Below are 22,997 nucleotides of genomic sequence, written 5' to 3' on the forward strand. Positions count from 1 at the left end.
TATTAGCATTTAGGCTTAACATTAGTAAAAACTCGTATATTTTTTTTTTTTTTAATTATTTCCAGTGGTAGGGATTTTTAACCTGATTTTTTTGGGGAACGGACACGGGACCCCGGATTCGCTTACCCGATATAGACAATATTGGTTATCGTTTGAATGCTTATGAAAATACCTATCCAAAAGTGGTCACATGATGCAAGTGGAAAGACATATGTCTCTGAACCCAGAAAAGGTATTAGCACAAATTATATAATTTTGGAAAGGTAAGAGTGTCAGCAATAATTTGACATGTATCTTGTTGTTTTTATAAAAAAATCCGGGTTCAAAAAATCAATAATTTGACTATAACCATCATGTGACCACTTCCCATCGTGTGACCAAATCTGGGGTCCGTCCTCCAAGAAAAGAATTGTTTCCCGGGATCAGGATCAAAGAGTTAGTACATTTTCGGATTCTAATCTTGGCTTGGCACTAACCTTTTGGTATGGAAATCTCACGAATGCTTTGGATTGTCAGCTTTGACAACAAACAGTAGGTGTGCTTGGCTACTTTTCCCGGAGGAATTGTCCAGAAACTTCCTTCAAAGAGAGAGAGAGATTAAAGTAGTTTTATTCTCCTTCGCAAGAAAACTGTATAAAGTAAACATACGGCATCCCTGCACTAACTTGTAAGCAATCAGTTGATTTGCCAAAACAAACGAATTTTAGCGCTATAAATAGACCTTAAGGTACTTCACACCTTAAGGTGAGAGTACATAAAATGCTTTTTTGACTGCTTAACTCATCGACTGGCTTCTTCACCCTTAGGCTGGAAATACATAAAAAGCATATTTGGCTGGCTTTAGTCATTGCATGGTAGAAGAATATAGGTAGATGCATCAACGCTTGGGAACATTGATATGTCAAAATTTTTAAAATGTTTTATTAAAAATGAGTATCTTTTTAAATGTTTTCTTATACGACGCAAACCAGTGGTTGTTATAGTATGAAATTTTCAAAAAAGTTTACAAATTTCAATTATTTTTCATTAAACATTTTCAATTCCAAAATCGGTTTGACGGTTCATTGTCCCAGCAGCTGTGTCGATGCGACTACCTGTATTCTTCTACCATGAGTCATTGGCTGGCTTCTTCGTAGATGAACAAAAGAGTTTTAGGTTGACTTAGTTCGATTTTGGCCCTAGGCTCCTTTCCTCATTTCCGAAGAAGCCAGCCGATGACTTAAGCCTGCCAAATAAGCGCTTTATGTATTTCCACCCTTAGAGTTCCAAAGTACCATATGTCGATGCGGCTACTTATATTGTTGTATCGTAGATTGCGCCGTTTATCCAAACTGCCTGAAACTGTTGTCGTTATTTCTGTTCTTAGTTCTGTCATAATTTTTTCAGGAGGAATTGCACTATTACAAGTAATCTAAAAAGGATTGATTTCGAAATATAAACAACTCTTTTGTAATGACAATGTTTTGACCATGTTTAAATAATACAGGTCGCATCATTTGTTCTTCTAAGAAGAAGCCAGCCGATAACTTAAGCTAGTCAAAAAACTTTAAAGCAGTTTTGGAATTGAAAACTTTAAATTAACATTTTTTCACTGTTGTTAAATTTGTCGAAAAATACATATCATAACAACCTCTGAATGACATCCTGTAAGAAAACATATAAAAAACAAGTAAGCAAAGGCTACAGTCGAGCGGGCCCGACCGTTGAATACCCTACAACACTACAATAAACGATACAGTTTATATAGGCGAGATACTCGAAAGGATTCGTTCTCTAATTTTCGAATAATAGCAACTTAAATTAATTTGCTCATTTCCAATTTATTGGTAGATGTTGCACTTAAATGGTCTTCCTAGATCTATAACCAATATTTCCCAAAGACCTATAATCTCTCAGAAGTGGCAAAAGATTGACATTTATTATTGGTTTTTGACTGAAACGCATCTATATGAGATACAGACATTTGACTACATTCAACGAAATCAGCGTTAACGAAGTAGTCAGAAGTGCGTCTTTCCTGTATTTGTGAATTCTCCAAAAAGTCACTGGAATGGACATTTTCGTATTTAGTCTACAAAAGTTGGCAAACTATTTCTCACATTGAATATTTTTGGATGGCCATCCGAAACTTCTTGGCTTTTGTCCGGTAACCCCCATTCAAATGTGCGTGACGATCGGGCGATAATTACGACCTGCTGACAATTTTGCAGTTTTTTGGTCCATTTCAACCCCTAAATATACAGCGATCATCTCCAAAAAGAGTAGGCTTCTATTCTGACCCTCATCTTATTCCCATGCAAAATTTTGTAAGGATCGGGCCATAAATGCGATCTGTATATGATATCCTGATATCCTAACTACTTAGTTTTGTTAGTTGTAAAAATATTACCAAATGTTCAATTCAAAATGAAAATATGCCAAAAATATGACAAAATTGAAAAAATATGAGAAAATGTTACAAAATCAATATTTTCATCTTTAGAGAGATAGTTTTATGCGATTTTTTAGACGTTCTATGTTTCCTGCCAAGAGGCCATTCTGAATTAATGAGAACTGTCGAAATCAGTTCAGCCATTCTCGACATATAAGAGATCTTTCAAGCATATCTTCTTTGATAGACATATATATCGCACATATTTTGCTATATATCCGATTTGTTGGATGTTAACATCAATGTAAAGGTCAGAAGTAACCTTGTCATGGCTTCGTGATTTCGCCGGGATTTAAAATATTCGCGATTTAATGAAAAATGTTGAATTTTTTTAACACAAAAGATATGGTCTATTTTACCCGCTAAATATTATCCGATGACCATCCAAATTGGTAGGCTTCTTCCCCGCCCTAAACTCCGCGTCGATTGGTCTATAATTGCGACCTGTATAGCTATTGCAAAATCCAACATTTTTTCAGTATTTGGTCCATTTCAACCCCTAAACATTTGGCGATCATCTCCAAAAGAAATAGGGTTCTATTCTGACCTTAACCCCACCTACATTTAAATTTCGTGAAGATCGGGACATAATTGCGACCTGTAGAGTGATTACAAATTAACATGGACAGACGGACAGACGGACGGACGGACATACATAGCTAGATCGACTCAGCTCGGCGAGCTAGGAAGATCCATATATAGCTATTGCAAAATCCAACATTTTTTCAGTATTTGGTCCATTTCAACCCCTAAACATTTGGCGATCATCTCCAAAAGAAATAGGGTTCTATTCTGACCTTAACCCCACCTACATTTAAATTTCGTGAAGATCGGGACATAATTGCGACCTGTAGAGTGATTACAAATTAACATGGACAGACGGACAGACGGACGGACGGACATACGTAGCTAGATCGACTCAGCTCGGCGAGCTAGGAAGATCCATATATACTTTCCTATATGGGAAACCAATATTTCGAGGTGTTACATAAATTCTGGCCCAATCAAACTTATAATACCCCCAACACATAGTGTTGTAGGGTATAACAACTTAGTTTTGAGCAACTTTTAAAATATTTGACATATCCGACTTGCGCCGACCCGATTTGCGTCGTTTCGAGTTGCGTCGCTTTTCAAAAACCAGAAAATTCGACTTGCGTCGTTGCAATTTCAAGTTGCGTCGGTCCGACATACATTGTGGATTACTATTTTTTTTGAATTTGCAGAACCTGCTTTAGCATCTTGTCTGTCGTTTAACATTTTTACAACTTCTAGCAACACTGATCGTCACCTATACGTTAACAACTATTCAAATCAACAAACAAAAATTTTGAAAAAAAAAAAAAAAAGGAATTATTTTACTATGAATTACAAATCGTGACGTATGAACGGGTTATTCGTTTACCTAATTCTGAGAGCGAACAACGTGATTGAAAGTGCAATGAGAACCTAGCACAACATTTACGTATACTCTACGTTCCAGTAACGCAGAATTCAGGTAAAAAACGTTGGCATCCCTACATACTGCAAAAAATTGACAGCTGCTTTTCTCCCACCAATACGCTGACATTTGTTGTCTGCCGGCTTGCATCAGATCAATATCGTAGGTTTTCCCGCGCACATTTTCAGGTAGAAAAAGGAATAAACGACTCCTGGAAGGGATAACTGTGGTAGGCAAAAGAAAATAATTTAAGAAATTCTCAAAAAGTCAGTAAAACTTTGGGAAATTATTTCTACAAACAGTAACGGAGGCAGCACCACAGCAAGCACACGTTTGACGAGTACGAGCAGCCGAAAATATTGACAAACCAGTCTCCGCGTGAAAAGATAAAATACATTCGTGTACTAAAACGAAACGAACAATTTTAAATTTATAAAAAATTATATTGTGAGTATGTTTGTCGAAATAATTTGCTTTATTTACAAATTTATTACTTTTGGCAGATATAATTATATTAGTACAGCTGCAATATGCCACGCGTTGCAATCAGGAGAAAAGCCGAATCCGAAGCCACCACAGATGTAGATAACAATAACAAAGGAGATGTCACAGATTCCGCGGGTCCCAAAGGCAAGAGAATGCGTACCGCATTTGCACTATCGTTGCCTGAAAGACCGCGTGTTGTAGGTCGTGCTTTGGTTTGCGGCCAAGGTGACATGGGACAACTGGGCTTGGGCGATGATGATTCAAAATTTGAGCGTAAACGTCCAGCATTACTTGAGAAAATAGCCAATGTGGTGGATGTTAAAGCTGGTGGCATGCATAATTTGGTATTAACACATGACGGACGTGTTTTTTCATTTGGCTGCAATGATGAAGGCGCCCTCGGCCGCGACAGCAGTGAAGAGGGCTCCGAGTTTGAACCTCGTCCCGTGGATTTACCCGGTAAAGTGCTAAAAATATCGGCGGGTGATTCACATTCGGCCTGCTTGCTTGAAGATGGCCGTGTATTTGCCTGGGGATCATTTCGTGATTCTCATGGGAATATGGGCTTGACCTTGGAAGGCAACAAAAGAATGCCCATAAACGTTTTGCCAGATATGACTTGTTGTGACATAGCATCAGGAGCTGATCATTTGGTTATATTGACATGTCAAGGCAAGGTTTATACTGTTGGATGTGCTGAACAAGGTCAGTTGGGCAGAGTATCGCTCCGATCGGCATCAGGTGAGGGCAGAAGAGGAAAAACTGAACTGCTTAAACCAGGATTGGTTGTAATTAAGAACAAAAACAAACCCATTGAAGCTATCTGGGCCACCAATTACTGTACATTTTTACGCGAATCGCAAAGTGGAATCATATGGGCTTTTGGATTAAACAATTACAAGCAACTACTGGCCAATGCCAAAGATTTGCCCACTATCATAAACCCCATAAATACGAAAATTGAGAATGTTAAACAAATTGCTGGTGGTCAGCATCACACACTTATCCTTAAGGAGGATGGCTCAGTTTTCGTCATTGGACGTAAAGATTACGGCCGCTTAGGTTTGGGAACGGTCGCGGATGATGTGACAGAACTAAAGCCCATTACAGCACTTAAGGGTAAGAAAGTAGTAAGTGTATCTTGCGGTGAAGCCCAATCCTTTGCCTTGACCGATGATGGCAAACTATACTCCTGGGGGATGGGTTCTAATCATCAATTGGGCACAGGTTCAGAAGATGACGCACTAGAACCCGTTCTAATTGTTAGCAAACAAACCGAGGGAAAGCGTATAATAAGAGCCTCCAGCGGTGGACAACATAGTATCTTTTTGGTAGAAGATGAAAGTCAACCAGCCTCCGAAGAACCAACCCCAAAGGAGAAATCAGGAAAGAAGGCTCCAGCAGCATCCAAGTCTAAGATGTCCAATAAAGAAGCTGAAAACAAAGACGATGTTCCCGCTGAAGAAGAAACACCAAAAACCAATGGAGAAAAATCTAAGGATGAAGATGACACCAAGTCAAACACGGCTGAGGAATCGCAAAAGGAGGATGCTCAAACAACGTCTGCACCGCCACCAGCAAAAAGAGGACGCAAGAAGAAATAAATGCCAGATGCTAGTTTGTAATTGTATATCCTATATTTTTTCCACTCAATTCTTGTTAACCACAATCTTCATACAGATTGCGAAAAACGTATAGTTTCCTTCAAAGCATGCAAAAACATGTACATGAGACAAATGTGTTAATAATTTTATAAAAAACAATTATATTTTTATATGGACTAAAAATTTTATATATTGTTTCAACCTAAAAAATTTTGCATGAATTATTCAAACCCCTATCCTTATATATTTTGCTTGTGGAACATTTTGTTTGACGATTATTGTTTTCCCTAATTAACATTTTTGTTTTGTACTTACTTTATACTAGATATGTTACCTACCTATTTAACTCTGAAAGCGAAAGCGTTTCTAAAATCCTCCAAAAAATTGAAAGATTAGATCAAAGCAAATAATTTCAGAATAAAGGTTTTGGCTTTTTTCATTATTGTCCCATTCACTATTACTTCATATAAATGTATTTTTATACCTACACCGTTAGTGTACTTTCTAATTTGATGAAATAAAATAAAAACATATATTTGTAATTGTGAATGTTTTGTAATTGTATACCCTTTTCTAAAATATGAAACGGAGCTCGAAAACGTGTTAGACAGGTGCCTTTTCTTTTTTTATTATCAGCTGAAATTATTGTTTGAAAAGAGTAGAGTATTGTAGAAAAGAGTTGGAGAATTTAATTTAAATGATCCGAAAACAATTTTTATATAAAAAACATTTAAAAACCCACTCCGTTATTTACAGACATCTTGCACTTTTATGTAGCCTTAACAACATTTCGTTGTGATATCAATGGAAAAATCAATAATAATAGTAGCATTCTTGTAGGTTCCGAAACAGTTCTAATTCCAAACGCTACAGGCATGATAAAATCAGAACAATACAATTATTTTATTATATCTACATTCCAGCTTAATATCCAATTAAAAGGTAGTGTAAAATACTAACTTTAACATGGGACAATGGGATACTTTTTATATAACCAAATTATGAGATGAAAATTTCCAAACAATATTTGTTTGGCACAAGCACAAATCCTATTAAAATTGGTGATAATCGGATTAAATTTAGTTATAGCTCCCATATATTTTCAATTGATTTCTGGTTAATTGTGCACCAAATGGTCAATATCATTCCAAGATCGGTTGAAATTAGGATATAGTTCCATATATATCTTCAGCCGATTTGGGGTTAATTGTGCACCGAATGGCCAATATCTGACCAAATAACCTAAATTCTTGGCACTTCCGACAGAATTCAGTCTAGAAGCAAGTAAATCAAATATGGTGAAAATCGGCTCAGATATAGCCATAGCCCCCATACATATGTTTCATTCGATTTGGTCTTCGTAATATGCATTCGACGACAATTATATTTGGAACCAGATATCTTATAGACCTAGACGGAAATACCTTTGCCAAGTTTAATCGAAAACGGCTACGATTTGGATATAGCCCCCATATAAATCCTTAATCCTAATATCAGCCCAAATGGAGTGAATTTCGGGACGTACCTTTCCATTTTGTAGAACTCGGCTTCGTAATATATATTTTTTTAAATAATTCTTTTCATAGTGATTAATGCAAAGATATTTGGTATAATAGATTAAAATGCCTCCGTAAAATTTTGATTAGCACATGCCTCCTATATATTAGTTCCCTCTGAAACCAAACTATAACTACTCTAAAGCCAAAATTTGATATGTGGTATGATCTACTTAAAATAAATTCTTTTGTTACGGACTCTATTAAATATGCATAGTGGTGGTATCATATTGTCGGCCCTGCCCGACTTTTGACTTTTGCTTACTGGTTTTGCTATTTTCTTTTTGCCAGCACTGATTTAAGCAGCTCACGTTTCCTGTCTTGTTTCACTGTAAAACATATTCTGTTCGGTATATAACTTAACCATGAATCGTCTTACAAACGAACAAAGCTTTTAAATCTTTTCATTTTATGATCAAAATGAGTGCTCTGTCAAAGGGTAGGAAAATAAGGGGAATTGTCGATTTTGGAGTGAAGATCGGTCTGAATGCATCCAGAAAAATTCACAGTTTGATGTAACTGTGAATAGTGAGCGATACCGTGGGATGGTATCCAATTGTTTTTTTGCCCAAAATACAAGAGCTTGACTTGCTTGGCACACAGCACGCGAAACAGTGAACTTATTGAGAAGCGAGTTCAATGAAAATTTTCCTTCACGATCGGGAAAGGCCAATTGACTACTTAGATCGTGCAATTTTAGACTATTTTTTGTGGGGCTATGTTAAAGCTCATATCTATGCAGGCGAGTCTACTTAAATCGATGTGTTGAAAGGCTGAAATAGTAGAAAGAGTATGGCAAAATTGGAATAAGTGGATGGGACGTTTAAATTTTCATGAAATATTCTTCAAACATTACATTTTGTGGTCTATACTTTTAGTTCAAATAAAAATTTCATGCATTTTTCTCAATATTTTTTCTGAAAAATTTCCTATAACTATTAATAAATACTCCCTTTGCTACTAATCATGAGAATGCGAGTTCAATACCTGATGTCTGTTTGTCGATTTTAATTTGCCAAAAAATAACTAATTATTTCGGTCGATATAGCCTTGTTAAGTTAATGGGTGAGAAGGTTGACCCAAAGTAGTAAAGATTGCCAAAGTTCGATTCATTACGTATTTCTGTTGATTTACCTTTGAAATAAGTGTTTTGTTCCGTAACCCTTGAAATACGACGATAACCAATTTTCCTTTATAAAATCGAGAAAAATAATACAAATTAGTACAGGTTCTGAAACAGACATAAGACAGGAATTTTTGAAACAGGAATTTTTGTTTAAAAAAGAATTTGAAGCTAACTTCCGCTACAGAAAACCCAAATTTGTTATGTTCAGAACTGCAAGAAAGTAATAGTTTTAAATACGATTTTCCCTTTATGATATCGAAGAAAATTGCAAAACTAGTAGATTCTATTTATATTTCAAATTTTCAATTTCTTAATTTGTTTAATTTATATTGTGTTAACTTGTTTATTTTATAGAATTTTTTGTCAATACTTCCTAAAACTACCAAAAATGATAATTTCTTTAACATTGCTGCATACGCTGTGTTCATTTATTTAGGCTTTACTTAAAAGGCTGTCTTCCAAATCGTAATTTGTTCTGTATACGACTAATTGCCGTGTTCCAAAACGCCGCTCATTTCAGAAAATAAAAATTCTTTAATTTGGAGACATTCAAAAGGGATATACGGTTTACTCGTTAGATGTTGTTATAGACTTTAGCATTGGGAGTTTAGGATTGTCACTCTCAGTTGTAAACAGTTGATGTACCTTAGTATACAGAAGTGGTTTGATGCGGTTTATGTTGTTGTTTATTATAAACATTAAAAATTTTCAACTACATGAAATTTGTATAAATTGTAATTGGCTTTGTATTTTTCTATACACACATATATAATTTAAATGGTATTTACACAGATGGATAGGTACATAACGATAACGGTTGAATGAAAAACTTGGTCTTCAATTTCCTAATTATAATGATCATCTCAGCGGGTTAATAAATATAACTAAATTATAAGTTGAATTTTTAACGCTTTCAAAACAGACAATTTAAAATAAGTAATTTGTCTTTTTTTGTTTTGTTTTTATGATTAGTTAAATTGAAATATAAATTTTAAAAGAATAATAACCATTTAACACGATTAAGTTTGCACTTCCTTCCTTTTGGTTTTAATTCCAATCGTATGTTGTTAAAGTATACTCTGCTTCGGTAACTTGCAACAGAGCGTTTGTTGTGACAATGGATGGATTTTCGCGCGATGTTGAACATATATAAAATGTTATAAAAACAATAGCAAAGAGCATTGTTAGTGTTAATATGCACCGTGCAAATTTACGTGCGAATGCGACGAGACCAAGCAAATAGCCGCCCCCTAAAACACCGCCATCTTTATGAGAACATTCGTCATTTAAGTTATATGGATCCATTAGTGTATCATCTCCAAATGCATCGGTGGCCACATAACCCTCGGGACATCTGCAGTGTTTTATGAGTGTGTGAATTTTAGCCGTTTTAAAGTGGCGACATTTGGTGGTGGCAGCTGCAGCGGCATTGAGGAGGCGTTGCTTGGTCAAATTGCATTTCGAAAGTAAATATTATAGATCCGCCTTGCCTTTGGCACAGGTTGCGAAATCTACAGATTCAGCCGCACTATCTCTATTCGTCGAGCAGCCATCAACGTCACACATTTGCAATTTGAGTAAATAAATCACTGCGCCTAGTAATATGAAGAGGAAGACTAGGGTGATGATTTGCAAAATTTGAGTATTACGCAATTGCTTTTCCAATTTTCGGGTTTCTTCAGAACTCTGAAAATATACAATGTAATAAAAGTATTTTAGATTAAAAAATAAAACAGTTTTTTTTTGATTAAATATTCCAATTGGTTTTTGTTGTAAAAACATATTTTTTCCGTCAAAATTTCTGTTAAAATCTTAAAAATATCGAATATAGCCGTTATATTGGGGTCTATACGAAGAAAGAAGGAAATCATTTTGTGGATATTCAGACAATTTCATTGAGAATATCGGGGGGTACCGTTGTAAGGGGGCTATACGATGTCGTAGACTTATATAGACAATTCTCTCCCAGGGCGTAAAGTACTCAAAAGGAACTTCTTGTGCTTATTTTCAGACAATTCCATTGAAAAATGTGGCAAAAATCATCAAAATACCGAACATCAGGGGGTACCGTTATATGGGGGCTATATGATATCGTACCTGCCTGCAGACAAAAAACTGATCTGTGTAAAATTTTAACCTACTATCTTTATTCGTTTAGACTCTAGCGTGATTACAACAGACGGACGGACGAACAGAGCTTTTATGCTGATCAATAATATACATAGTTACAAACGGAATGACGAACTCAATATACCCTCCATACCATGTATGGTGGAGGTTATAAAAATAGAATGCATTGGTACCGCTTTTGTTTTGCCAGTGTAAGTATCATATTTCAACAGACCTAACGACTTCTGTGTATGTTTATTTTAAATATTTTATAGACTTTGACTTAAGCCCAAATTAAAAATGGGATTTATGTTTGGGATTTATATTTCTGTCCAATCTTCATTTGTTTTTTTCTACCGCCCACATACATAGTATGGAGGATACATTAAGTTTGTCATTCCCTTTGTAACTTATCGTAATAATTGTTTAAGACCCAACAAAGTATACCCTTTCTTGATCAGCGTTAAATTCTACGTCGATATAGCAATGTCCGTTTATTGTAATCACACTTGAGCCCAACGGCATATGATAGGAAGCTAACATTTTGCATAGAGTTATCTTTTGTCTGCAGTGAGGTCAAGATCGAAGATTAGCTATATTGGTCAACGTTTTCTCATAGCTCACAAATAGTTGTACCTCCCCATATTCGGTTTTTTGACAATTTTGGCCACATTTTCTAACGGAATAATTTAAATTTTTAAGTACCTCTCGATATACGATATTTTGACTATTTTAGACACCCTTTTTACGGTTTTTAAGTTCATAATATGTTCCACATGCCATATAAAGGTACTTCCCGATATTCCGTATTTTGACGTTTTATTCGATTTGGATTCTTCTGCTTTTATTGAACAATTTCAATATAAGTCTAAGTATTTCTATAGCCCCTATCCGCCCGATGTTCGGTATTTTTTTTTACAGAAATGTTTGAAATTTGAATAGGACGTTCCTAATAACAGATGTGACGCATACCCCTCGAATACTTGAATTTCGGCATATACAGACATATATTTACATGAGTTACCTTTTAAAGTGTGGAGGGTATGAAAAGTTTGGTCCGGCCGAATTTAACTGATTCTTTACTTGTTTTATTTATCTTTGTTAGCCAATATACATTGTCGTAACAACACAACCAACCCAACCAGTCATTGTTACATTAGGTTACAATTCTCTCTTGATAATTATTTCGCATATTTTTGGACAACTACTATTTAATTTATACTTACTATTTCCCTCGATTGCTGCTTATTTTCTTTATTTGCACTCCCAACGCCATTAGCAACTAGTTGCGACGATTTTTCTGCGCCTTCTTTGTAGGTGCAATATAAACGATGTTGTTCCATATTGACAGATTGCTGACCAGCTTTTTTCCAAAATTCTGTAACCTGATTCGATTGAATGTCCATTGATGGCATACACATAATTAAAAATTTATCTTTGCCGTTCTCTGACAATGAATGTTCAGGTTTCAACAGAATGTTGACGGTAATTGTGCTGCCAGGATATAAAATACCACATCTTGGGCGAACACGGAATTTTTCCGGCGAAGTTGTTTGTATCTGTGACAAATTTTAAAGGGTAATTTGAAATGTTTTATAGGCAATTTTTCAGTTTGACTTACTTTATATGTGACGGGATTTGAACTAATACATGCTAATTCCAATGTACAATCTTTGGCATCACCGTGAGTAAATTGCAAATAATCTGCTGGTGTTACACGTAACATGTCTTCGTTTGCTATTTGACAAATAAAGAGTGAAATAAATTTAATTTAAAAACAAAAATTCGAATGGTAATAATAGGTTTTTACTTTTGTTGTAAAAAACTTACAGAATTGCCCTACTTTTGTTGTAAAAAACTTACAGAATTGCCCTACTAACAATATCGTAACAATTAATGTATCATAAAGTCCCACTTATTACTTCTGTTATATATATTACTTTTTTAGGCAACGTTTATATTTATATCTATGCAAATATAACCTATGTTATGGCTGGAAGTTTCGTATTCGGGTCCCCAGAACATGTGGTTTGTGATTTGTAAATGCTCTGTACCAGAACTTGCAAGAATTAATAGATTTGCAATTCGTATCGTTACCATAAAGAAAAAATTGGCTAAAGCAGATGGGTAACTGCATTATGTCTTGCGGTTGTGTTTTAGAATATTTTTTGGATTTGGACTGTTTTAATCGCCGGAACAAGAAACATGTAGGAATTTATATCAAACATAAATATTTATTATATAGGACCTGGGACAGGATTCGTGTTAAAAGAAAATATGTAATGTTTGTTTATGTATGCAAAAGTATCAAATTCCGCTATGTCATGTATTTGCTGCCGTATGCCTGCGAAATATGCAACGTTTTGCAAACGATACATTGTCTAGGATATTATATTTGTGTGTAATTCATGGACATGCTACATTGCCCTGACACGTTTTGGAAAGCCGCCATATTAAAGAAAAGTGGGAAATACGTCTTCCTGATATTGATTAATTCATAACGTGACATTCGTAATCTGTAATTAATTAAGATGGTGGGATACGAAATAAAAGCACCAGACTTTTTAGAAATTAAAGACGAAAAAACGCATAGTATACTTTCAAATTATTCACTGTCTCAAATATCCAAATGTCAATCGAACTTATTCTATTCTGAACTCTTACAAATTTAAATACTTACGGTCTTGAGGTGTAAATTGGTCTGGTATATCAGGCATTTGTGTTGGCATTTCCGCAAAATGCGTATGATTGGGAAGGTTATTATTAAAATGTACCTGGAATTAAAACCAAATAAAAAAATTAGTCCTTACTCAGCAAACGAATCAATGCGACTGAATATGAATATTGATATATTTTGCTACTGCTTAGCTTTATCCTCTTTGGCGAAAAAATCTTGAGTTCCTCTTAAGTTGCTCTCAATGATTTCAATATGTAGTACAAGGATAGGAATGTTTCAAACGGCAAAGCTGGTGCAAACACAGCATTCAAAGGATGAAAGTGTTTGTTGAAATAAGCATATTGTTGTTGCCACTATAAGGGGCATGACGAAGAAATCGATCAATGCGATTATGGCCTAATGTATTGAGCTATACAACCATCATGTGTTACGGACGATTCATATAAATTGACCGGTAGGGAGGTAAGCCACACAAGAAATCAAAACGTATTCGGGTCCCATATGCGGGCCACAGTATCGCCGCATGCATATATATCACATGTATGAATGTATGTATGATTACTTACTTGCATGCATATATGTATGTGCCTTTATTACAAATTTATAACCAAATATTTTGTAACACTGGCAACATACCCTGTAGAATTGACGACTGAAAATGATTGCTCTTAAGTTGGTATGGTCCTCTTATAGGTATTCTCTACACATATTTCAGGATGTCTCCTAACGTTATTTCATTCATTTAGTTCCTGTAGTTGAATTGTCGTGCAGTTATTCAAATTGTCGCTTTGTTGTAATTAGGTGTGTCTGGTTACCCTAAAATTTGTAACAATTGTTACAAATTGTTACTGGAAGTCGTCTGTTAACCCAAAAGTTCTGCAAAAGAGAGCGGTTGGAGAGAGAAATTTTGACAGTTCTTTCAGTGAGAGTTTGCAAATTCTTGCTGGAAAAATTTCTTCTTGCAATTGCTTGCAACTCTTCTTCTTCTCATTTATTGACATTCAATCAGATGTTTTCTATTGTTTGTTTATTTATTTTTGTGCTTTCAATTTGAAAATATTTTTTTGGAATTAGCAAGACTAATAGTTTTTGGAGAAAAACTTTACAAAATGTGAAAAACGTAAATGTTAATATGTAATAAGAAAATAAAAGACTATTTCCAACATTTTTATTTAAAAAAACTTGTAAAATTAGTATTGCTTCCTTTGTTTTAATTCTCCTTATGGGGGACAAATTGGTTTGTTTTGATTTGATCAGCTGATTAGTTGCAAGCTTCTGCAGGAATACCGTCTGTTTACTTTTAGCATTTTCCTTGCAAAAGAGAATAAAACTACCTTACTCTCTCAGAAAGAAGTTACTGGACAAATCCTGCAGGAAAAGTAACCAGACACACCTATTAAAACATTTTAACTTTAGCTGCTTAAATACCAAAAATCTACTCTAGAACAGTGTTACCGTCGTGCATTTTTAAAAAGTGGCCCAAAAAGTCGTTTCCGAAAAAAAAGTCGCACATAAAGGACACTTTACCATTAAAAGGTGGCACACCTTAAGTTTCATTTTTTTAAGTAAACAAAGAACAATTCTAGGGTAAAGTTGTTCAATTACCTTATAATAATTTTTGTTTTCACTTTTTTGAAACTTCGTTTCTCTATTTTTGTACAAGTCCAGTTAATTTAAAGCTGATAACATTTTTGACATCAGCTCGAATAAAAGTCATTTAGTATACGATTCATAAGGTTTACAGAGTATGCCGCAGCCAGGAACAGCTGCGGACAGCAAAGTGGTCCAAATTTGTACAACGGCAACCCTGCTCTAGAATAGAAAATATCGACTTTCGACAAATCGACAGTTTGCATAAGAAAACATCGACTTCTATCGAATTAACAAATTTGACACAAGAAACACTACAAGGTAGCCGCATCGTCAAATTATTAATACAATTCTGGTAATATAACAGGAATGTTTGTTTATTTGATGATTTGTACAAATTGTTACTGAATGCGGTTTGTGTACTCAAACATCTTGTAAGTCAGAGTGTCATGAGAAAAAGTTTTGACAGTTGTGTCACTGAAAGCTTCTTACTAGGAATTGCTTTCTGGTACTGATTTTTCTCCGTGAGAGTTTTTCTTACTTTTCAAGACCCATTAAACAAGTCGTGCAAGCAAAATGAAAAAGTACAATTGTGATTGTAGTCTCATCATATGTTAAAACTTTTGTTTATGTTTTCATAGGTTTATGGTCTGTTGTTTCCGCAAAGGCGATCTTTGCATTTTGTATTCGAACAATAACAAATGTATTTGCTCACGATAATACCATGGTAAAATTATAAAATATAAAGTCATTTCAAATGAGCATATCCATCTCTGAATTTTCTGTAATTTTCTTAGTCAAATTTCTTTGGCTAGAAAACAGGTTCCCATCTCTGATTTGTGAATAATCAGAATTCTTGTTATAACCCACTTGTATATGGTTTTATACCCTCATGTGGTGTGGAGGGTATATTAAGTTCGTCATTACGTTTGTAACTCATCGAAATAAAATTTTTAGAACTAACAAAGAATATATATTCTTGATTAGCGTAAAATTCTTACACGATTTAGCCCCGTCCGTCTGTTGTAATCACGCTAGCGTCAAAACAAATAAAGATGGGAAGCTAACATTTTGCACCGATCTGTCTTTTGTCTGCAGGCAGGTCAAGTTCGAACATGGGCAATATCAGTTTACGATATCGTTTATCCCCCTATACAGGGTGAGATGAAAAAACTGGAACCAACTTCAGACAGCTGTCATTTCCAAGCCACTCGCCCGACAGCTGTTACAAGTGTACAAAAGCATATTGATGAAAAGTTATTCGTGATTGAATTCAAGCGTGATAGTGTGATTTGTTTATACTTGGCTGGAAAACCTAATGTGGCTATCGTTAGAGCACTCCAGCATTTAAATGTTAATAAATCTAAATCTGGTAGCGTAGCCCGACGTCAAGGAAGTGAACGGAAGAAAACAGCAACATCAGCAGAAATGGTTCGAAAAGTAAAGAAGCGACTTGATCGAAACCCGAACATATCGCAATATTCCATTCGGCAAATATTAAAAAATGTGCTCGGGGTAAAGCCATTGAATTCCAAAAAGTGCAAGAACTTACACCACAACAGAAAGAAAATATACTAAAAAGAGCTAAAGAGTTTCCTCGCTTGGCGAAAGTGGTGAACATTCGTTGTCCAGCAATTTGTAAATAAACAAATGATAGTGTTTACTTGCCAAAGAGGTCAGCTGAAAATGTGCACCTTCGGTTGACCACCAGAACTGAAGCGTCGGCCGATGGTCGCCCTCCGTTCGTATTAATCGACCGTGGTATCATCATTTGGCCGCAGACCTTGGACATTCCAACAGGACTAAGCACCATCGCACTTAGCACGATGAAATCGTAATTTAAAAAATATGTAAAAGTTATGTATGTACTTCCCGACATTCGGTATTTTTGTGATTTTAGTCACATTTTTCAATGGCATTATCTGAAATTCTACACAAGGAGTTCCTTCTGAGTACCTAACCCCCTGAAAGAGGATTGTCTATATCGGTCCACGATATCGTATATGTACTTCCCGACATTCGGTATTTTGATGATTTTAGTCACATTTTCAATGGCATTATCTGAAATTCTAAACAAAGCGTTCTCTGTGAGTACTTTGCCCTCTGAAAGAGAATTTTCTATATAGGTCCACGATATCGTATAGCCCTCATACAATGGTGAACCCGATATTCGGTATTTTGATGATTTTAGCCACATTTTCAATGAAATAGTCTGGAAATCCACAAAAGGAGTTCTTTCTGAGTACTTTACCCTCTGGAAGATAATTGTCTATATAGGTCTACATTTTGTATGGTAACCCGAGATATTGGATTTTTTCAGCATTTTCGCTACATTATTCACCGGAATAGGTGTTGGAATGGGTACTAAAACCTAGGACAGAAAATTCTCTATGCAGGTCCACGTCTTAGTATAGCCCATGGTAGAAGAATATAGGTAGATGCATCAACGCTTGGGAACATTGAAATGTCAAAAATTTTAAATTTTTTTTATGAAAAAATAAGTGGATTTTTAAATTTTTTTATGCGACGAAAATCTGAGGTTATTATATAATGCATTTTTCAACAATTTTTACAAATTTTAATAATTTTTCATTCAACATATTCAATTCCAAAATCGGTTTGACAGTTCATTGTCCCAGCAGCTGTGTCGATGCGACTACCTGTATTCTTCTACCATGGTATAGCCCCTATACAACGGTACCTCCCTTTATTCGGTATTTTGATGATATTAGCGACATTATTCACCGATTTTTTTTATTTCGTATTTGAAGTTCGGAATCGTTACTACTGCCTATGACAAAAAATTACTTATGCAGCACCATGTCTCCGTATAGCCAGCGTAAAAAGGTCATCAATTAAACGGTAATTTTCGGATTTTTTTTTACATTTTTCAGTTTCTTTTCAAATGGTGGAGGGAATTAAAAGTTCCGCCCGGCCGAACTTAGCTTCTTTTTTACTTTTTCAGTTACAACAGTGGCAAAAGTTCTGGATTATCAAATCTGATCATAAAGTAGTGCTGTTATGTTATCTTTTTGATTCTGTAAGAATCTTAGGTAGCAAGATCGAAATTGTGTTCAGCGGGTGCGAACTGAATTTCAATTATCTAGGAAATTCAGAGGAAAGGTTGGGAGAAATTAGAATTGATCATGGGTTTTAATTTAATAATTCGAAATATTAATTTGTTAATATTAAAATAATTGGTTAAAATCGACACGTAAATTATCTATTTTACGAGGATTCGTAATGTTTTTGAAGTGTAGCCTTGAAACTGACACCAATAATATTTATAATAACAAATCACTGTTATAAGTTATTACAAACGAGGTCCGTTAAATATGTTATGCTTTTTAGGTAATTAAAACTAATATGTATTTTGAATAAGTATTTTCCCATCAAAAGATTTAGTGCTTATATTTTGGAACGAAGTAAAAGTAGCGTAACTATAATGAAATCTCCCTAAAACTCATCGTAACAATATGGTTAAAAGTGAAAGTTCATTTATGGTTTCAAAGCGGTTCATGGTTCACCTGAATGTGTGCAGATGAGATTCGTTTCTTTTTGTTTATCAATCATTGTAAATGTATGAATGTTGTACATATGTATGTGTAATTAATGTGTTATCTTTCCTAAGAGCGTAGGGTATATATTCCCATAATTAATTTGCAACACCATTTATAATGGCATGATAAAACAAAATATTTAGCTTTATGATGAATGGAATCAAATGAATATAATCATTGGAACATTATTGAAACAAAATAAAAATACCATGGTAGAAGAATACAGGTAGAGGTATCAAAGTTTAGGAACATGGATTTGTAAAAAAATTTAAATGTTTTATCAAAAATAAGTTGCTTTTATGTGTTTTCATATACGACACAAATCGGACTGTCCAGCAGCTGTGTCGATGCGACAACCTGTATATTAAGATCAGAAATTCTAGACAGTATGCATTGTACAATAAGGAGGTGGAACAACTTCGTAAAACTACAGAAATACAGCCCTGAGGCTATGCCCGCTTCCTGTCAGAAATATTCAAAATTATAGGCCACAAGTTGTTTTAATTCATTTGATATTTTTGTTAATTTCTAAAATGAGTCAAATAGCGCGAAAGATGAATAAAATGCCTGGATGTTCTCTCAAAAATATGATCCTAAGTGTTCAATCTTTCAATTCCATGGCAAATCTGAAAAATATTATAAATGCGCGCCCTGCAAATTAAGCTTCTTCCAATCATTGACTTTGAATATATTTTGTTTTTCAAAAAAAAAAAAAAAAAAATAAATAAATAAATTAGTAAACGCTTACACAAAATTGGCAGATGTCGGTCACACTTATAAAAAATCTAGTAATCAGCTGCGAGCTCTACCTTACCTTTTTTATTGTACCATGGCAGTATGTATATGATAGGAAAATACAACTCTGCTCTAAGACAGTAAGGAAAAGTCAAAAGTAGGGCGGGCCGACTGTATGATTCTCTACACCACTATGCATATTTTGTAGAGCTCCAGTAACAAAATAATTTATTTGAAGTAGATCTTACCACCTATCAAAATTTGGCTTTAGAGCAGTTATAGTTTGGTTTGGTATAGGAGGCATATTCAATTCAGAAGATATATGGGAGCTATATCTAAATATAATACGATTACCACCAATTTCAATAGGGTTCGTCCTTGAGCCATACAAATATTGTTTGAAAAATGTCATCTCAATCGGATAATAAATGCGACCTGCATTTTTTCACAAGAATACATGGATAGACGGACTGACATGCATAAATCGTCTCAGAAAGTGATTCTATGAAGATCCTCAAAAGTAACAATGGGTCTATCTCGCTTCTTTCTCCATGTTACAAACTATGTGGTGTAGGGTATAATCATGGCATAATTACAGAAGGTAAAACAAAGCTACCCGCTAAATACATTTTTTTTCTTTTCGTGCCCTTATACTGCCAATACAGAGTTTGTGAATGTGTCATGGTATAATTATTAAAGGTAACAGCAAGTCCCAGCTGATTTGACTCTATGGTAATCCTAGTGTCAAACTCGATATGACGTTTTGTGATTTAATTCCATTTCTTGATATACCATAGGTATACCCATGGTACAATAAGGAGGTAGAACAGCTTCGTATGTATGCAAAAAGTTATTTCCATTTATTCAATACTTTTCCTCATTTTTAAAATCAGTTAAACAGCGGAAAAATGAATGAAATGCCTGGATTTTCTTTCAAAAATATGATCTAAACAGTTCTATCTTCCAAAAACTAGCGAATAGCTTTAATGCGCGTCTTGCAATTTACGCGTCTTCCAATCATTGATTTTGAAAATATGTTATTTTTATTTTTCAAAACAACAAATACATACACAAAATTGGCAGAAGTCGGGCACAGTTAGAAAAAAAAATTGTAATCAGCTGAGAGCTCTACCTTACCTCTTTATTGTACCATGGGTATACCCTTTTCTGGTATAAAATTTCACTGCAGGGCAATGAAAACATATGTTTTGCCTAATAATAAAAAAATCGCCTTTGTACTTAACAAAACGACAAAGGCGATGCTTCGGAAACTTTTTTTGCGGTTAAGGAACAGCGACACCACATTAGATAATATATTCGTATATTTCAGTTTCCTAAAATTGCAAAATGTAGAATACTTTATGTATGTATGCTGCTTGGTTTCAGCTTGAAAGGGATGTTGCCTTTTTCGTGATTTTCTAGCGATTGTTTGAAATGTTGAGACATTAGGACCAACAGCTAACAACTATACATTCAGGGGAATGATGTGAAAGCATTAAAATTAAATATTTTAAAAAGCATTATTCTCCATTTTCAATTTAATAATCCAAACCCAAAATGATATACATTTTTGAAATTAAAATAATTTTTTGAAAATTAATTATTTTGTTCACATTTTTGGACACATAACTCTGACACTTGTATAACTTACAAAAACAATTTTGTATGTGGTTGTTGTTACGATTGTTGTACAACAAGACTTGCTGTTACCTGTATTGTTCTACTATGTGAATGTGTGTGCATTGTTTTGAATAAAAAATACAATAATTTGAAATTATTTCAAATTTGGTTGCAAAATAAATGCAAGTTTTCGACGAAATGGGTAAGAAATTTTACAATTTTGTGATAAAACTGTATTGTCCCACTATTTTAGATTCAATCTTGGAAAATAACCCCGAAATTCCATTCTTGTTTCTCTGATTTTTTCCCAATATAAGAATTTGATTAAACAAATAAAAATTAAAAAGGCAACTGTTGCATGTTTAAGTCTATTTGACACTACAAGACTCCAGCACAAAGTTCCATTTTTCTAGTTTCTTTGAAGTTGAGCAACCTTTCTTATTGAGCCATGGGTGTAATTAAAATACAAATCTGATTAAATACTATTGTCCCGTGTAAAAGACAGTTAACTAACTTCCCCGCACATGGTAGAAGAATATAGGTAGACGCGTCGACACAGCTGGTGGGACAATGAACTGTCAAACCAATTTTGGAATTGAAAATGTTGAATGGAAAATTATTTAAATTTGTGAAAATTGTTGAAAAACGTGAATTATAATAGCCTCCGACTGACGTAGTATAAGAAAACATATAAAAATCTACTTATATTAAAAAAAAATATTTTTTTTTTGACATATCAATGCTCCCAAGCGTTGATGCATCTACCTGTATTCTTCTGCCATGTCCCCGCATCAACGCAGTTGGTTGTACATTGAACTGTCAAAACATTTTAGGAATGCAAGATTTTGAATGAACAAATATTAAATTTTGTTAAAATTGTTGAATAGAACATATCAAAACTACCTCTGAATGGCGTTGTATAAGAAAACATTAAAAAATTAACTTTTTGTTTTGCCGAAACTTTTAATATTTTCGACATGTCAATGTTGTTCACATGTGCTCCTGCATCAACCTGTATTGTTTTGCTATGGTATCGAGCAAGTGGAATTAATAGCAATAAAACTTTTCAACTGAGAAATCTACCCAGTTTCAAAACAGACGCTTAGAACAATAGCTTCGAGAACAATTGCCTAAACGCACATATGATGTATGTATGTATTTGTACACACATAATGTGGAAATAAAGCTTTTTCTTTGTCTCGAACTTTTATCTGTTGGTTGTCTTGCCGGAATATCAATAGCAAATATAAGAGCGGCAATATCGATACTAGAATCAATGAACGGTTAAGGAAATATCAAATCTTAGCACATACCCGTGGCATCTTAATTTTGGCGGCTGTGTCGTTTGGAGAATATTAATAAAAAAGCTTTTGACACTCTTGTTTATGATTTCAGATTGGATTTATTCGGATATTGATATTTGATGGGCGTTTACAAAAATTAAGTTATATTTTATTTCCCAAAATACAAATATTATTTTCATAAAAACACACGCGAGCTGAGGAAGTACAGAATGATCTAATACCCTCTGAACCTTCACCGTTTTGTTTTGATTGTCTTGCTTTTGTTCGAACAGGTTATTTTCGTTGTGATAAATAATAACAATTGACACTTTTCAGGTCTTATTTCGTTTACTATTTGTTTAAATTAGGGGGGAAGTGTATGAAAATCTTTAAATACATCAACAACGAATTTTAAATTCTTTTATGTACAACCAAAAGCAATAGACAGAAAATTAATACATATTTTTGTTTTATTTAAAAAAATACAAAATTCCGATTTTTTTATTAATGGGGAGAGGAGATGACGCCGCGAACAACAAATATAAACTGAAAGCACATCAACATTGAATTGTTGTGTTCTTTCGTCATTTCGACTACTTTGGAATGGTTTTGTTTTGCTCGCGCCAACGGGCAAAGTTTGATAAAAGCAGAAACCAACAACAACATTAACAAATTTTCTCTCCCATGGATGAGCTAGTTCTCTTGTTGGCGTTTTGATGTCTTTCGATTGATGTGGGCAGTATGACAAATGTAGTCAATGGTTTTAATTATGTAGCTTT

At 34.4% G+C, this 22,997-nt stretch overlaps 2 protein-coding genes across 2 annotated transcripts in view; one reads left to right on the forward strand and one right to left on the reverse strand.

Annotated features, from left to right (window-relative positions):
• Positions 1-3,949: 3,949 nt before the first annotated feature.
• On the forward strand, positions 3,950-6,504 carry LOC101901495 (regulator of chromosome condensation). Its single transcript, XM_005190778.4, has 3 exons — positions 3,950-4,101; positions 4,175-4,319; positions 4,376-6,504. Exon 3 carries the CDS (start codon positions 4,403-4,405, stop codon positions 5,960-5,962), a length of 1,560 nt encoding a protein of 519 aa, XP_005190835.1. The 5' UTR covers positions 3,950-4,101; positions 4,175-4,319; positions 4,376-4,402; the 3' UTR covers positions 5,963-6,504.
• Positions 6,505-9,307: 2,803 nt separating this feature from the next.
• The window catches only part of LOC101901330 (motile sperm domain-containing protein 2), a 36,448-nt gene continuing 22,758 nt past the window's right edge, over positions 9,308-22,997 (reverse strand). The window contains exons 4-7 of the mRNA XM_005190777.4: positions 13,434-13,527; positions 12,375-12,490; positions 11,980-12,312; positions 9,308-10,330 (exon numbers count right to left, since the gene is read on the reverse strand). Coding sequence (XP_005190834.1) covers positions 10,118-10,330; positions 11,980-12,312; positions 12,375-12,490; positions 13,434-13,527 — 756 coding nt within the window. The 3' untranslated portion in view covers positions 9,308-10,117. The remainder of the gene's footprint in view (positions 10,331-11,979; positions 12,313-12,374; positions 12,491-13,433; positions 13,528-22,997) is intronic.

Source organism: Musca domestica, unplaced genomic scaffold (assembly GCF_030504385.1).
Source record: "Musca domestica strain aabys unplaced genomic scaffold, Musca_domestica.polishedcontigs.V.1.1 29, whole genome shotgun sequence".
Lineage (NCBI taxonomy): Eukaryota > Metazoa > Arthropoda > Insecta > Diptera > Muscidae > Musca > Musca domestica.

What these genes read in the sequence shown, in the direction of transcription:
- LOC101901495 (XM_005190778.4), top strand. Translation starts at nt 4,403, where the DNA reads ATGCCACGCGTTGCAATCAGGAGAAAAGCCGAATCCGAAGCCACCACA.